The sequence below is a fragment of the Odocoileus virginianus genome, chromosome 14 (genome assembly GCF_023699985.2).
Source record: "Odocoileus virginianus isolate 20LAN1187 ecotype Illinois chromosome 14, Ovbor_1.2, whole genome shotgun sequence".
In the NCBI taxonomy this organism is placed as follows: Eukaryota; Metazoa; Chordata; class Mammalia; order Artiodactyla; family Cervidae; genus Odocoileus; species Odocoileus virginianus.
The window spans coordinates 66,004,670-66,020,690 of record NC_069687.1 but is presented as its reverse complement, the minus strand read 5'-3'; the positions used below and the strand labels follow the sequence as shown (position 1 = coordinate 66,020,690).

At 43.8% G+C, this 16,021-nt stretch overlaps 1 protein-coding gene across 2 annotated transcripts in view; it reads left to right on the top strand.

Moving 5' to 3' along the window:
* The window catches only part of DOCK2 (dedicator of cytokinesis 2), a 456,669-nt gene that overhangs the window by 165,545 nt on the left and 275,103 nt on the right, over nt 1–16,021 (top strand). For both annotated transcript variants that reach the window (XM_070476853.1, XM_070476854.1), the window contains exon 26: nt 5,078–5,226. In XM_070476853.1, the coding sequence (XP_070332954.1) occupies nt 5,078–5,226 (149 nt within the window). The remainder of the gene's footprint in view (nt 1–5,077; nt 5,227–16,021) is intronic.

Genomic DNA, 16,021 nt, shown 5'->3' with positions numbered 1-16,021 from the left:
CACCTGGGAATTCCCATTTACAGATGTGGAGGTTTTAAATGATTTTGAATCTTGATTCACAAAAGTCTGTTGTTTTAGGCTTTAAAACATGGTTTTTTTATGCTTTAAACTCAAGACCATACATTTCCTTCTTCAGATCTTTCTTTAAACTCTTACCAAATCTTTAGTTTCAACAGAAAATAAGAATGTTGTGTCAGAGGGTAGGAAAGCAGAGAGATAGGATCAGGCAGTTTTATTCTCATTTGCCATCACTTGGACTACTGCAGTAGCGTATTCTCTGCTGGTCTCTGCTCTTTGGCCTTTTTTGCCTCCAGCTGTTCTGCACACAGTGGAATGTGTGTGTTCTAAGTTGCTTCAGTCGTGTCTGACTTTTTGTGACACCATGGACTGTAGCCTTCCAGGCTCCTCTGTCCGTTGGACCCTCCAGGCAGGAGTACTGGAGTGGGTTGCCATGCCTTCATCCAGGGGATCTTCCTGATCCAGGGATCAAACCTTCACCTCTTATTTCTCCTGCATGGGCAGGTAGGTTCTTTACCACTAGTGCCACCTGGGAAGCCCACAGTGACATGAGTCATCTTAAAAAAAATATTGTTATGACTCCCTTTGCCCAGAGAAGTGTGGAAGAACAAGATTTTTGTTGTTTTAGATTTCCTTTATTGCAATCTCTTTTGATTTTACAAGCAAAATTAACTTTTCAAAAAGGAAGACTTTATAATCCTTACCTCATTTAATAAAAGAAAGAACATTTCTTCTGGTGGGGTTTAATTATGACATCATCAGTGAAGGAAGTTAATTTTCATGAAGTTGGTGAGGCCCATCTCCCAAAGACAAAGAGTTTGCAACTTCAAATGAACTCAGTTTTACCTATAGCATGGTTCTTTTATTTTTAAAGAAGATTTCTATTTTAAAGACGATTTCTCTGGGTATTGATAGTGATTAAAGGTTACTCTTTGATTCTTGTTGCTTATAATGCCAATTAGGTTTTGGTCTGCATTCAAACACTAGGTAAATGACATCTTGGATCAATGATACACCATTTCTGTGGTCCTTTATGTATGTACTTATTGGCTGTGCCTCATGACATATGGAATCTTAGTTCCTTAACCAGGCAAGAAACCTGTACCAGTGCTTTGGTAGTGCAGATTCTTAACTACTGGACCACCAGCAAAGTCCCAATATATCAAGCATTCTTACAAATACAATTTCCTGCAACAAACAAAAAAGTTTCAAAGTTACAAGTTAACGTCTTTTAGAAGGTAACTTTTAAAAAAAATTGTTAAATAAATGTTGCAGGAAATTTCTTTAGCCATTTTAATAAAGAGACTTGGACAAAATTTCAACTTTATGGTGACAAGATATGGAATAAGCAAAGATTTAACTTAAATTTTATGGTAATTAGTATGTAGATGTTATGCAGTCTTTTTTCTTATCTCTCTAAACAAAGGATAATGGCTAACTCAACATCTTGTATTCTCAAAAGTCCTTAGGTCAACCATTTCTTAAGTCCAAATAAAGTACCATTAACTTGTAACCTTTGATTACATCTATAGTACTGAACAAAGCTGAATCAAAATTTTGTTGCCTATAATTTTCTTTTTCAATAGAACTATAACCTTATGCCTACCACTGAATTTAAGAATTTTCTTTTTCAATATTATCTTCTATTATTCTAGGGCTTCCCTGGTGGCTCAGATGGTAAAGAATTGGCCTGTAATGCAGGAGTACTGGGCTTCATCCCTGGGTCCGGAAGATCCCCTGGAGAAGGGAATGGCTACCCACTCCAGTATTCTTGCCTGGGAAAGCCCATGACAGAGGAGCCTGGCGGGCCATAGTCTATGGGATCGCTAAAGTCGGACACAACTGAGTGACTAACACACACTATAACTCTATGCCTACCATTGAATTTAAGAATTCTCCTTTTCAGTATTATCTCCTATTATTCCACTTCCAAGAGACTATTCTACTTACCCAGGTCCGTGGACTCTATTATTTATTTTACAGTTTTTACTGAAGTGTAGCTGATTCACAGTGTCGTGCCAGCCTCTGCTGCACAGCACAGTGACTCAGTTATACACACATTCTCCTTAATATTCCTTTCTATTGTGGGTCATCACAAGTATAGCTCCTTGTGCTTTGTAGTAGAACTTTGCTGTTTGTCTGTCCTACATATAATAGTCTATTCAACACATCTGTGACAGAACCACAAGTCTGTCCTCTACGTCTCTGTTTTGTGGATGTGTTCATTTGTGCCATATTTTAGATTCCACTTGTAAATGATGTCATGTGGTATTTGCCTTTCTCTGTCTGACTTACTTCAGTTAGTATGACAATCTCTAGTTGCATCCATGTTGCTACAAATGGCACTGTTTTCTTCTTTTATATGTTTGAGTAATATTCCATTGTATGTAGTACCATATCTTGGTCCATGTAGTCTAAATCACTCTCTGTTCTCTAAATCTCCACTCTACCAAAGGCAATATTATTTACTCATCAGTGACCATCTCAAAAGACACCTCTTTCATTCATTCCACCAAGATTTACTGAATAGCTACTATGATCCAGATACTGTGTTGGACACTGGAGATTTAATTTGGCTGTCACGAAGCTTTCACTTTGGTTGGATGAATGGATGAATGGATAATTACACTGGTTAGAACTTAATTACAAACTGAGTCTGGTGCTCTGAGAGAGGCGATGTGATTCTGTCAGAGCCTATGAAGCTTCTATGCACCTTCTAGCCATAGATTATTTCTCTCTTCTGAAGCCCTCCTGGCATTTGATAACTCTGCCAGTTGAAATCTTTGGCTGTGAGCAACATAAACCTATTCTAGTAAATTTAGGTAAAAATTAGTGCGTTTCGATAATAAGGAGTAGCCCAAGAATAAGAGGAAACGCTGGGGAGCCAGGCTTCAGAGTGGCCGTGGGAGAGGAGGCAGCGGCTGGCGGGGGCAGCCTCCTGGGGCGCCTCCCTGCAGACGGGTGAGCCCCGGAGGGGTACCGGCCTCTGTCCTGGGGCTGAGAGCGCAGGCTCTGCGGCCAGGCGGCAGGCACCACCTACTCTCCGTGCAGGCAGGGGCACATCCCTCTGTTTCCTCATCAGCACACGGGGAGAAATGACAGTGTCTATCTGCCTCCTGTAGGCTTTGGGAACATTAATGGAGGTAGTTTGTGCAAGACTCTTAAAATACACCTGGCACATTGTAGGCACTCTGTATGTTAGCAGTGTCGGCAATTACTGTTTTTAAAATTTCCTCGATGTTCAAATCAAGGGGATATCCTAAATAGGGTCCCGTGCTCCTTGGAAGAAAAGCTATGACCAACCTAGACAGTATATTAAAAAGCAGAGACATTACTTTGCCGACAAAGGTCCATCTAGTCAAGGCTATGGTTTTTCCAGTGGTCATGGATGGATGTAAGAGTTGGACTATAAAGAAAGCCGAGCACCAAAGAATTGATGCTTTTGAACTGTGGTGTTGGGGAAGACTCTTGAGAGTCCCTTGAACTGCAAGGAGATCCAATCAGTCAATCCTAAAGGAAATCAGTCCTGAATATTCATTGGAAGGACTGATGTTAAAGCTGAAACTACAATTCTTTGGCCACCTGATGCAAAGAACTGACTCATTGGAAAAGACCCTGATACTAGGAAAGATTGAAGGTGGGAAGAGAAGGGAATGACAGAGGATGAGATGGTTGGGTGTCATCACCAACTCGATGGACGTGACTTTGAGCGTATTCCGAGAGTTGGTGATGGACAGGGAGGCCTGATGTGCTGTAGACCATGGGGTCACAAAGAGTCAGACATGACTGAGCGACTGAACTGAACTGAACTGAGCGTGACCCTTGTCCAGAGGAAGGCAGGGAGCCTTGTGACAATGTCTCTCAGATCATATTCCATTGCAGATTGGCTCCCAGGGTGAGACTAGGATGCTATGCCAGAAGAAGGTGTGGATCTGGGGCCAACAGAACAAGAGATGGTGTCTTCTTCGTCCTGCCTTTACCTTATTCTGCCTTCTGCCTTTGCTGTTTGTATTGTTGCTGACTCCTTATGTCAGGTTTTAAGTATCTAATGGGTGAGAACCATATATTATCCCTGTACATCCAGAAATACAGTGCCTTCCACATCAGAGATGTTCAACTCTTTATTTGCTGTATTGAATTAAAATAAAACCGGTGCTTGTGATTCACATTTCAGTGCTAGAAGCATCTAGGTGGGGATGACTTGGAATTTTTTGAATTTTTCAGTTCCCTCAAGGTTTGCTGGTTTTAAGAGAAATATAGAAAGAAAGCTGTGTAGGATTTCAGAACCTTCCAGATATTTCCTGAGACAGCAGTGCCAAGAGAGTTACCCTTCTTTGCAAAGGTTTTAATTTATTTAAAATGAAAGCCATGGTGCATAAGGAAGTGGGAGGTAGTTGTTGTTGTTGTTGTTGTTGTTTTTACTATTTATGCTAGTGAAAATGTCTGTCCATAAGGGTATAACAAATGAACAAATATATCCATACTAAACAAATATATCCATACTGTAAAACAGCTGCAAAAACTTAATGTTGATCCCTATATATAATAATATAGAAAGAGCTCCAAAAACTGTTGGTGACTAAAACAATATCAAATTACAGAACAATACATACAGTATAGTCCTCTTTTATAAAAAGGAAATAAAACAAAAATGATGCTATGCTTTTTATACTGATAAAACATAAAAAAATGACCTTGAAGGATTATCATCATAGTGTGATATGTTTTACTTAAATAAAAAGCCAAATCAAAAAGATGCTACATATTTTATACCAGTATACACTCACATATACACACATACATTTTTATATGTATATACACATACATGTGTATAGAATACAATAACTGGTTGGTTGTCTCTTGAGAGTGGGAGTTGGGAGAAGGCCAGAATTGTGAATAATTTTCTAAGAAAATAGTAACCTAATTTCTAGCATTTACATTTTTACAGGAAGGATGTATTCATGAATTGTTTATGTAATGAAACATTATCTAGAAAAGAAAGAAAAGCAATTAAAACAAACAAGGGCGCTCACATGCCTCTGAACTGCCTTCGTTCCAGAATGCCGGGACATTCTGCTTCCTGTCATCACCAAGGAACTGAAGGAGCTACTGGAGCAGAAGGATGATATGCAACACCAGGTCCAGGAGAAGAAGTACTGTGTCGAATTACTCAACAGCATATTGGAGGTCCTCAGCTGTCAGGACGCGGTGAGTCTTCATGATGATGTAGACGTCTTGAACTCAGACTAGCGCTCAGTTGATTAAGTTCTAAAATATTGATGCTGATGAATAGCAGTTGAAGTCTAAAGATAAAAGTCAGTAGCTTGCTCAGCGGGCTTATTTTTCCAGTGACTAACTTCCCATCTGTTAAAGACGGCTTGGGGACTAGAGCTAAGCGTGTAGCATTTTGTCACCATATTTCTTTTTGGATAGGCTTTCTTAGGGTGTGGGTATGGACATATTGCAGACTTTTTAGATGAATTGTTCATTTATTAAAACCCTGACTTGTAGGGATGGAAATGAGGAAATTTTTCTATGCCTACAAGTGAGAAAACTCACTTACCTGCTTTCTGGGCTGATTTTCTTTGGTTTTCCCTCTTCATTTACCTCCCACAGTGGTGAGATGGTTAAGACTCTTTCTGGATGAACAGACTGCTCAGGCCTAGACTCTAGAGGTAGGCTGAGGAGTAAGATGGTGCTAGGGAGATGGCCGTGGCAGTGAAGCCAGTGTATACTGGTTGACATCATTCAGAGACTAGGCAAGCTTGAGCCCAAAAGGAAAGCCTTGGTGGGAGTAAGTAGAGGGCTTCCAAAGGGCAGAGTCCGCAGAAGACAACGAGGAAGATGGAGTGGTGGTAACAGTAAAGACTGGGAAGCAGTGATTAAACGTGGGACTAGAATTCTTGAGACTTGAAGATGGAGATAAACATTCTTGGTTTGACTCAAATTTGTTTGCAAACCTTACTTCATCCTTGAATAATGTCCAGGAGTATCTGTCCCTAGAAGGGCTGCTTTCAGACCACTAGGTAGACCCAAACAACCAGTAAATCTTCCCTAAGTATTTGTGTGACCATCCTCTCCTCCCTTCAAATTCACTGAGAAGGGCTTTCTAGATGATTGACTATATTAGAAAACTGCAAAACAATATTTTTTCCTGCTCATATCCAATAGTCAACCATTATTATCAATTTCCTAGTATGTCTCTCTTCTGTCTTGTCTTTTCCACTTTTACCATCCTGGTTGTTTTCTCTTGTCTCATTTCTAGGTAAATGAGATATGTAGCTAGCTTCATTCATTCATTCATTTGTACATATGACGTACTAGGTATGTGCCACGCATTTGGCACACAAAGACATGTCTTTTTTTCCTAAGAAAATACTTATAAATATATAAAGAAAAAGTGACAACATATACAAAGACTAAAATCTAGGCACATCCTCGGAACTGGAACTACACAGATGTGTGCGTGTGTGTAAACATTTTTGTCAAGGAAACCTTCTCAAGAGAAGGAAAGCTTCAATTTCACTATTCAAAAGTGAATAATTAAATAATGATCACCATTGCTACTTTATTTCCTGTTCTGTAAACACTTGCTAAATGCAGTCCAAGCCTTCTTTTTTCACACATTGATCACTGCTAAAGATTATCACTCTCATTTTACAAATGAAAACCTGAAATTCACAGACTTAAAAGTTCAAGGCCACACAGCAAATAAATAGAAGGCTGAAAATTCAAACCCAGGTTGTCAGACTCCAAAGTCTGCATAATTATAGACACTAAGTATAGAAAAGTGTGGTCTTTTCCCTCGTGTATTTTTCTATCCTGTCTTTTTTGTGGGGAGAGTGAGTATAATGCCCCAAAGCTTGGGTACCTACAATTCACTCTGTGAGAACGTTATCATGATGGTGTTGTTTTCATCAGCATGTTCTCTAGCCAGCTGTTGAACTGATTCCAGTCTTTGCTATTTGATCTTTAAAAAAAAATTTAGGGAATGTTTGCTCTTACTCTCACAATGTAAAAAAAATATAACCATTGGCCCACTATATCTCCAGAAATTTCCCAAAGAATATGGCTTCTTCCTGTTGAAAAAGTTTCCAATGTTTCTCATATAGTAGTGCTCAGGTCCCTTTTCATAGGGAAAAATTCTAGCTACTTGGGCTTATGCTAGTGTACCCCAGTTTGAGCATACACTTATCATGTGTTCTGTCAATTTCCTGATTTGGTAAAGGGATGGCCCCAGTTCACAAACCAGTTGCTAAGCAGCAGTGCTAGGCCCTGCCTGTCCCAGGGAAGTGGGCCCCTAGAATCCTATCCTGACAGGTTGTCCTCAGTTTGTACATTGGTTAACACCAGGCACTGGTGAGAAGAGGCTGCTCCCTCACACACCCCAAGTGCTTGGGACCTCAGAGGCAGAGAGTGAGTGGGAGGCCCCGGGCCCCCTTGGGGGCTTGTGGCAGCTGGACTTGAGGTGTGTGGGAGATGTAGTGTCACTCGCCAGGGCCTCTGAGTATGTTGGTTTGGTAATGGCTTCTGAACACGGGACTCACCCACCTCTTTCCCAGGATGAGCAGCTGTGTTTGCTGGTGAGAGGGCAAATAGTATTGCTACCATTGGGTTAGGTACAATGTTGGCATAGTGTGTGAGCTTCACATCTAACTTCTCCGGCTCATGAGGATAGGAATCTCTCCTTCCTCTTCTCAAAAACGTTTTCTTCCACAAAGAAGATCCATTCAGTAACCATTATTAGAGTTAAACCAAAAGTCAGAAGTCCCAAAGTACCTAATGTAAATCTCTCTTATTCCAGGACATGGAAGCTCTCAACTCTGGCTACCGTTACATGACAGGAGAAGCTTTAAAAGTAGTTGTGCCTAGGTGCCACTCCTAGTTGTTGTGGTTTGATTGACTGGCGTTGGCCAGAGCATCGCAATAACATGCTCATGGGGTGATGCTAATGGGCAGCCAGGGTGGACGACCACAGCCTTAGTGCAAAAGGTCTTAGACATGAGTGTATATCCCAGTGACCTGGAGGAGCTGTGAAAACAGGGCTCTGATCATTAGGTTTGGAGGATGGGGCTGATCTCGGGTCGCCCCAGCCTGCAGCAGCTTGAAGCAAGTTTTGGTTCTCAGCCAGAGGGTGAGGTTGGTCCATGGCAGTGAGAATACTGAATCCTAGCCACTAGGCCAGTGGCCAGTGACAAGGCCCTTGTCCTTTGGCTTTGCAGAAAAGAATTCCCACAAAGACAGAAAGTAGTGAAACAAGTAAAGTGTTTATTAGGAGGAAGGAGTATAGTCCATGCGGATAGATGCAGGCAGACCCATGGAGAGAGTCACTCCCTTGTGGTGTTTAAAATCACTTACATGGGACATTTCTTCCAGGTTTCCTTTGGTCAGTCATTTTGATTTGCCTGATTCTGAGTCCTTATTTGGTTTGTCTCAGGGTCCTCTTGTGTGTGTGTATGTGTGTGCGCGTGCGCATGCATGCCTCTTTCAGCCGAGATGGATTCCAGCGAAGAGGCCTATTGGTAGCTTAGCATACTGCTCTTTTTGACCTCCAAGGAACTTTCTAGTTGGGAAGGTCTCCTTGACTTTGAGAATGAGAAATATGAGGTCTCTTATCTGGGCAGGGCCCAGCCTCATCTCTTGATTGTTGTTGTCCTGTTGTTGTTGTTTAGTTGTTCAGTTGTGTCCAACACTTTTTGACCCCATGGACTGTAGTCCTCCAGGCCACTAGTCTCCTCTGTCCACGGAATTTCCCAGGCAAGAATACTGGAGTGGGTTGCCATTTCCTTCTCCAAGGGATATTCCTGACCCAGGGATTGAAACCTGTCTGCCCTCCCCTGCCTTGATTGTCCTGCTGTTGATATTTTGGAGTTGGTGTCTGCAGGGAATGGACTCCAATTGCTCACTTGGTGGGGGTGGGAGGCATCCACCTCCTGCTTCAAGACCTGATTATTTATTTTTCTAACAAATGCCCAGATGATATGGATACTGCTGGCCCAAGGACTACACTGTAAGAACCACTGCTCTAATATGACCTAATTTTTTTTAATCTTCACTATTCACCAGAAATGGAAGAACAGTTGGGCTCATCGTCAGTTCTTTAGCTTCTTAATTGAAGAGCCCTTTCCAGTCTATAAACCATCTCCTCTTCCAATACGGCATTTAATAAACCGTAAAATGGCAAAGTCTTCAAACACATTCATTTGTGCTCATCAGCTCATTTTTATGTGGTAGTGGGGACATGACCTGTCTGAAGATCTGACTTTGAAAATCCAAACCATCAGATGTGCTTTTGGTTTCTTCAGGCACCAACTTCTCAAAGTTGGAAATTTGGAAGAAAAAAATGAGAAAGACTCCTAGGGTAAATGCCTGGATTTTTCTTCTGGTTGCTTGGATCCTCTGTGTTGATAACAACATAGCCATCTATTTTTAAACTGACTTTTTCTTGGCACCATGGACTGGCCTGTCTCTCCAGCTCAAACATGGGCGATACCTACCTCCTGAACCACTGCCAAGGGGCAGGGCCACGTGTGCAAATTGGGTGATACAGCGCAGGCTGCCGAGCTGCCTTTCTGGGGGACCTTGTGTGTTTGAGGAATGGGAAAGAATGCTTGTCTTCAGTAGGTTGTCATTATTTGTGTAACCACAGCCCAGCACAGTGGGCCTGGCATGAGGAAGCTATGTGTTCCTATCACTGCCTTCTTCACTGTAACCCTGGGTGGCTTATGATTCAGGAAGGTTTGTCTGCCTAAGCTTAGGTCTGGATATATATATATATATATATTTGTGTGTGTGTGTGAGTGTGACTGTGCCGGGTCTTCATTGCATGCAGGCTTTCTGTAGTTGTGGCGAGCGTGTTCTACTCTTACGAATGCGCGCACGCATCATTGCAGCAGCTCCTCTTTTGCAGAGCGCAGGCTCTAGGGTGCGCAGTCTCAGCAGCTGTGGCACATGAGCTTAGCTGTCCCGTGGCATGTGGCATCTTCCCAGACCAGGGATCACACCCATGTTTCCGACGTTGGCAGGCAGACGGACCGCCGTGGAAGCCCCTTGATGTTTCCTAATGATCCTGTTACGTTCCCTCACTCAGCTCGCTTGAGTTGCACTTTAACACAGGAGAGGGACAGGCTCAGGTGAATGAGGAAAGGCCTGACTCCTGCCTTAAGTCCCGTATTAACTCCTTTCCTTCCCCTCGCCTGAGCAAGTTTAGTTGTCAAGTTAGGTTACTTTGAAAGATGGTTTCAAACTGGCTTCATTCTGTGCTTTGCCAGCTGCCAAGTAACTCATAAAATTCAATCTTGTGCCAGACCTGGGAGGAGTTGGCTGCCCTCCCCCCCACTGCCCCACTTAAATCAGGTGTTTCATTTTTATGTTTCATTTCTGTGACAGACTGGAGAGTCGTCATGTTGTACCCTGCGTAGCGATCACTAAGTGGGTAAAGATGACTCCTGATTCTGAAGAGGGGATTGTGTTGGGTGTATCTGCATCATGAAGGCAGAAAACCTGCAGAATCAGCTTGAAAACAAAACGAAAGCAAAGCCTTTTGAGCCCATTGACTAAACCTGAGTAGTTTTACCAAGGCCCTCTGATAGTCATGATTGGTTTGGGTTTATGCTGTCTTTATTCATCAACTTAGACACTGGTAGAGAAGGGTTTTGCTCATGCTTGAAATGTCCTTTCCTATTCCTGTTCCTTTTATGTAAGTAAAATCCCAAACTCCTTTTAGGTTCAGCTCAGGTAATAATCCCTGTCTGCAGTCTCACTTTCGTGTCCTCTCTACTCCCCCTCATCCTAAGGCAGGTGTGAGGACGTCCTTCTCTGTGTTCAGACTGACATGACAGCACTGATTGCTCTGTGTTCTGCTTTCTGCTGTGTCTCCTGCCGGGCTCTGAGCACCAAAGTTCAGAGAGCAAGCCTCACTCCCTCAGCCTCACAGAGCTTACACTTCCTGCCTTGCCCCTTGCCGATTCCACTTTTACTCTCCAGCCTCCTCTCCGTTAAAATTCTTTCAGCCCCTCAAGTGCCCACACTCTCTCTGCTAGGCTGCTGTGTGTGCAGTCTGCATTGTCAGAATGCACTGCCTCCTCTCTTAGCCTAGCTAAATCCTACCTCATGTTCAGAAGTCAGATGAAATGTCACTTTCCCTGGGAACTTTTCTCTAGCCCTCCTCCATAGCCACAGTCTCTTGTGGTCCATAGAGCTCATGCCAGGGTTATCATCCTCCGTGGACCCATCTGTCTTGTAACTGGGAGTGCCCTGCCCTCCAGTGTAGCCCTCCCCTCCCCCTCGCACATTCTGTGTGAAGCCTGGCTATCTGTTAAAGGAATGGAGAAATGAATGAATATGACTTGTCCACATCAGGGGCAGAGCCTGACTTCTCCATCGGGTCTTCCACTCTGAGTGCTGAGAGGGCATGCTCCTTCCTCTTTTTGTCTTCCTTGGTAGCTCAGCTGGTGAGGAATCTGCCTGTAATGCAAGACACCCTGGTTTGACTCCTGGGTCAGGAAGATCCACTGGAGAAGGGATAGGCTATCCATTCCAATATTCTTGGGCTTCTCTGATAGCTCAGCTGGTAAAGAATCTGCCTGCAATGCGGGGGACCTGGGTTTGATATCTGGGTTGGGAAGATCCCCTGGAGAAGGGAAAGGCTACCCACTCCAGTATTTTTGCCTGGAGAATCCCATGGATGTATAGTCCATGGGGTCACAAAAAGTCAGACACTATAGAGCAACTTTCCCTTTGGATATCAAAAGCAGAGGTTGATTAATCACACAGTTTATGACACATTTTCATCATTGGTCTTTGCAAGGCCCTCTCTGGTTTCATGTCTGTGTGTGTTTCTTACCTTTGCCCTTATCTCTTGCTTCCACTCCCCTACCTTCCCTACCTGCTTCAGGCGATTCAGCTACTGTGTTGAATACACATGTGCGAATCTGGGTGCATGTATTTTAACACACACAAGCACATCCACTCACCCGCACGCCCCTTCTTTACAGAGGAGCTGACATTGACTGCCAAAGGACATTAGCATCTTCAGTCCTGTTAAGGTCCCCTGGGCGGCGGGGGCGCTGAGGCGGGCACAGCGAGTTGTCTGTCTGGGATGTTCTTGGTCTCGTGCTCCTGGACCTTCCCTGTGTGATGGAAGCAGGCCCTGCCCCCATGTGCTTGGCTGTCTTCCTCTGGAATTCTGGGCTCCTGTGAATCCCAGGCAGCCTGCCTGATGCAGGCTTGAAGAGAGGCTGATGCTGCTCTCTGCATTATCAATTAGTGCCCAGGATCAATACCACCCTGCAAAAGCAGTGGGGTTTTCTTCTAACCTATCTGCTCCCTCATATATCACATGAAAGGCAGGAAGACAAGAGTTGCTGAAATTCTTTTGTCTGTGAGGCATTCCAAACAGAACAGCCAATTAAGCTCTAAACTTAAAGTTGAAATAGATGAGAATCCTATACTTCTGCTGTGTCTAAGGCCATTTTTTATTTACCTCCTGCTCTTCCTGTGCATCTGTGCTGTTAAATGTCCTCTTCCTAGGCCAGTGGAATGGCATGGCGGTGTCACGGACAGTGGCATATGGGACGCTTTCTTTCTGGGTACCCTTCAACCTGCAAAGTGCTTTCTCATACATCACAGTTGTTCTGTTTCTGGCCACCACATGGCAAGGTCAGTTTTATTATCCCCATTCTATTGGCATAGAGTGGGAAGCTTGGTGACATTCCTAAGGTCAGAGAGTTAGTAAAGGCAGAGGCAGCAGGGACTCACCCTGTCTCACTCCAGAGTCAGACTTTCACCCATCACCGTGTCTTCCGTGGCTTCACTGACACACCACCAGTTAACACTTTACTAGCGTCGTTTCCCTGGTAGAGGTAAGAGCGCGAGCTTTGGAGTTAGCAGTCATGCCTCCATCCCACAAACAACAGAAAGAACCATGTATGCTACCCCACATGCTGAAACTATAGGGGTGAGCAGAGCTGGGACGTGTGCTTACTCTGCTTCTCATTACCTGGGGAACCCTGGGAAGTCATGTGATCTCCTGGTAAAAATAGGGTTGCAGTGTCCCTGGGTGGGTGTGCCAGGATTACAAGAACATCTATGAAAGCATGTAGCATTGTACTCGGTGGATAATCTCTACTGGATCCACGTGGCTTTGCTTCTTCCTTCACTAGTTCCCTTCCCTCCTATTCTCTTTCCACTGTTCTGGGGTGCTTCTGAAACATCCCTGTAATTCTTTTAAGAACTGTTAAAGAAAAAAAAAAAAAAAGAACTGTTAAGGGCCAAGTGATCTCCTGGGAGAATGGCAAACAGGTCCCAGGCTTAGGGAGAACTCGGTACGCCATGAGCACTGAAGGCAGACCTCAAGCAGCCCTGGCAGCAGCCAGAAGCTTTGGAGCCCTCGTAGGCACCACAGGGGCCTGGCCAAGAAGCGCAGATGCCGCTGCTGGAGCAGGGCCGTCGCCTGCGGGCACCTGGCCCTCACCAGGGCTCCTAGCGGGCCTGGAGAGGGGCGTCAGCCTGCGCCTCAGGGGCTCCGTTGGGGTGTTCCAGAACTATGGGGCTCAGGATAGCCACTGTGTGGGGCAGTGTACTGGAGCTGGCTTGTACCGGCCTGTGAGAACCAAGCGTTAAAGTTTCAGGAAGTTTATGAGCTATTTGTTAAATAACAGCCATCATTAAAATTTTATATAAATATCTGTAGCTAATAAATGATATTGAAATCAAAGGTAATAAATATATACTCAGGAATATCACTTCCCAATTATCTTACCATACTTTATTCTTATCTATGTGCTTGAGGTTATTTACATCTGTTGTGTCTGTATGGTAGAAATACATACAGATATTTAATATTACAGATGCTAATATTTAATGCTATGCTGCAGCCCATTTCTTCCCAATTCTGTGTTCAGCAGTGTCATTATTGGTAGCTTGAAATCAACCATGAAGGAAGTACTCATTCCAGAAAATTGACAAATGCTTAATATCCAGACTTTTATTTTTTCTCTTTCTGGAGAGACAATTGATAAACATTTACCAGCATGCCACTGTCTGGGATTCAAAGAAATTTCAAAGATAATTTCAAAGAAAATTCAAAGAAATTCAAAGAAATGAGAAAATCTCACAGGTTCAGGGGGGCTGCCTGTGTATGTCCTGTTTTCCCCAGCGATCCTGGATCTGCTGTGTCTAAAGGTTCTCATGAGACTGGCCAGTGAAAGAATGCTCCAGGGATGTAGCAATTTAGTGAAAGTGAAGTCACTCAGTCATGTCCGACTCTTCGCGACCCCACGGACTGTCGCCTCCCAGGCTCCTCCGTTCGTGGGATTTTCCAGGCAAGGGTACTGGAGTGGGTTGCCATTTCCTTCTCCAGGGGATCTTCTTGAGCTGGGAATTGAACCCGGGTCTCCCGCATTGCGGGCAGGCGCTTTACCCTCCAAGCCACCAGGGAAGTAGCAATTTAAAGACAAACTAAACACCCAACCTAGAACAGAGATAAAGAAATTTGTTTCATTTCCCATGGCAATTCTCACTGCTTAGCAATAACTTCTTTCCTTATAGTATGGAGAATTTTGAAGGCCTATATGGGCCAGTGAGGATGAGAGCCCAGACCCCTGCATGGGTAGTGGATGGGGATGAAGCCTTGAGTGCCATGCCTAAACCAGATCTCTAAGCCATACGGCTGTGAGAAAGGCACATTTGATGGGGAGGATACTATCTTTCAACTCAGTAGTTTTGGGTCTTTGGGTCCTTAAAGATTATAAAAAGCTCTCTTTTGATTAAGCAGACATTTCGGTTATCATTGTTACAAGGAAGAACCACCAATGGATAGTAAAGGTGATGGGCAAACGCCTGATGAGAAACAGAGTATCTGTATAGTCTCAGAGTGTCCTCCCAAAGCATCCACCTACCAATAACACAAGGAAAGACAGTAAGTTCACAGTGTGGGAACCTGACAGGCACCCCCTTAGCCAGGTGGTGAAAGGGAGCATCTCCAGGAAGGACACGTCAGGACCCTGTGCATCCTGAGAAGCTGTGCTGGGAAGGACACAGCACTGGTGTCCTGGAGATTCCTTTCAGGAACGTACAGCCTCAGTCTGATAATGAGAAAGCTTTCAGGCCCCAGCAGGGAGTGTTCTACAAAATAGCAGGTGAGTGCTCTTCAGAACCTAAGGTCATGAAAGATGAGGAAGTACCAAGGCCCTGTCACAGATTGCTGGGGATTTAGGAAATGTGACAACTGAATTCAAAGTAGGATCCTGAATTAGGTCATGAACCAGAAAATGGACATTAGAAGGAAAACTGGCAAAATTAGAATAGAACTGTTCTGTTGGAGAAGACTCTTGAGAGTCCCTTGGACTGCAAGGAGATCCAACCAGTCCATCCCAAAGGAAATCAGTCCTGGGTGTTCATTGGAAGGACTGATGTTGAAGCTGAAACTCCAGTATTTTGGCCACCTGATGCAAAGAGCTGACTCGTTTGCAAAGACCCTGATGTTGGGAAAGATTGAAGGCAGGAGGAGAAGGGGATGACAGAGGATGAGATGGTTGGATAGCATCACTGACTCAAAGGACATGAGCTTGGGTAAACTCCAGGAGTTTACCGGGGAGGCCTGGTGTGCTGCAGTTCATGGGGTCGCAAAGAGTCGGACACGACTGAGCCACTGAACTGAACTGTGATTAGTTAATAATCCTGGACTGACAGAAACGTTGTGCTTTGATAGTTGCACTCCGATTACACTATCATTAAGATGTTAACATCAAGGGAAGCTGGATGAAGGGTATGTAGGGATTTTCTTTACTGTTTTTGCAACTTTTCTGTAGGCCTAACATTATTTTTCTTAATAAGCTTACTTTGAAGTGTTTCAGGAAGGATTGCTCACTTCCAAAGAATGCATTTTGAGGGTGAGCAGTGTCCCAAAGTACACCTGTTCCAGTGTGAAGGGCTGCTGATACATAATGGGTTTTCTCTGCTTTTTTCAGCCAAAATGACAAAACTCACAGACAAATGACAA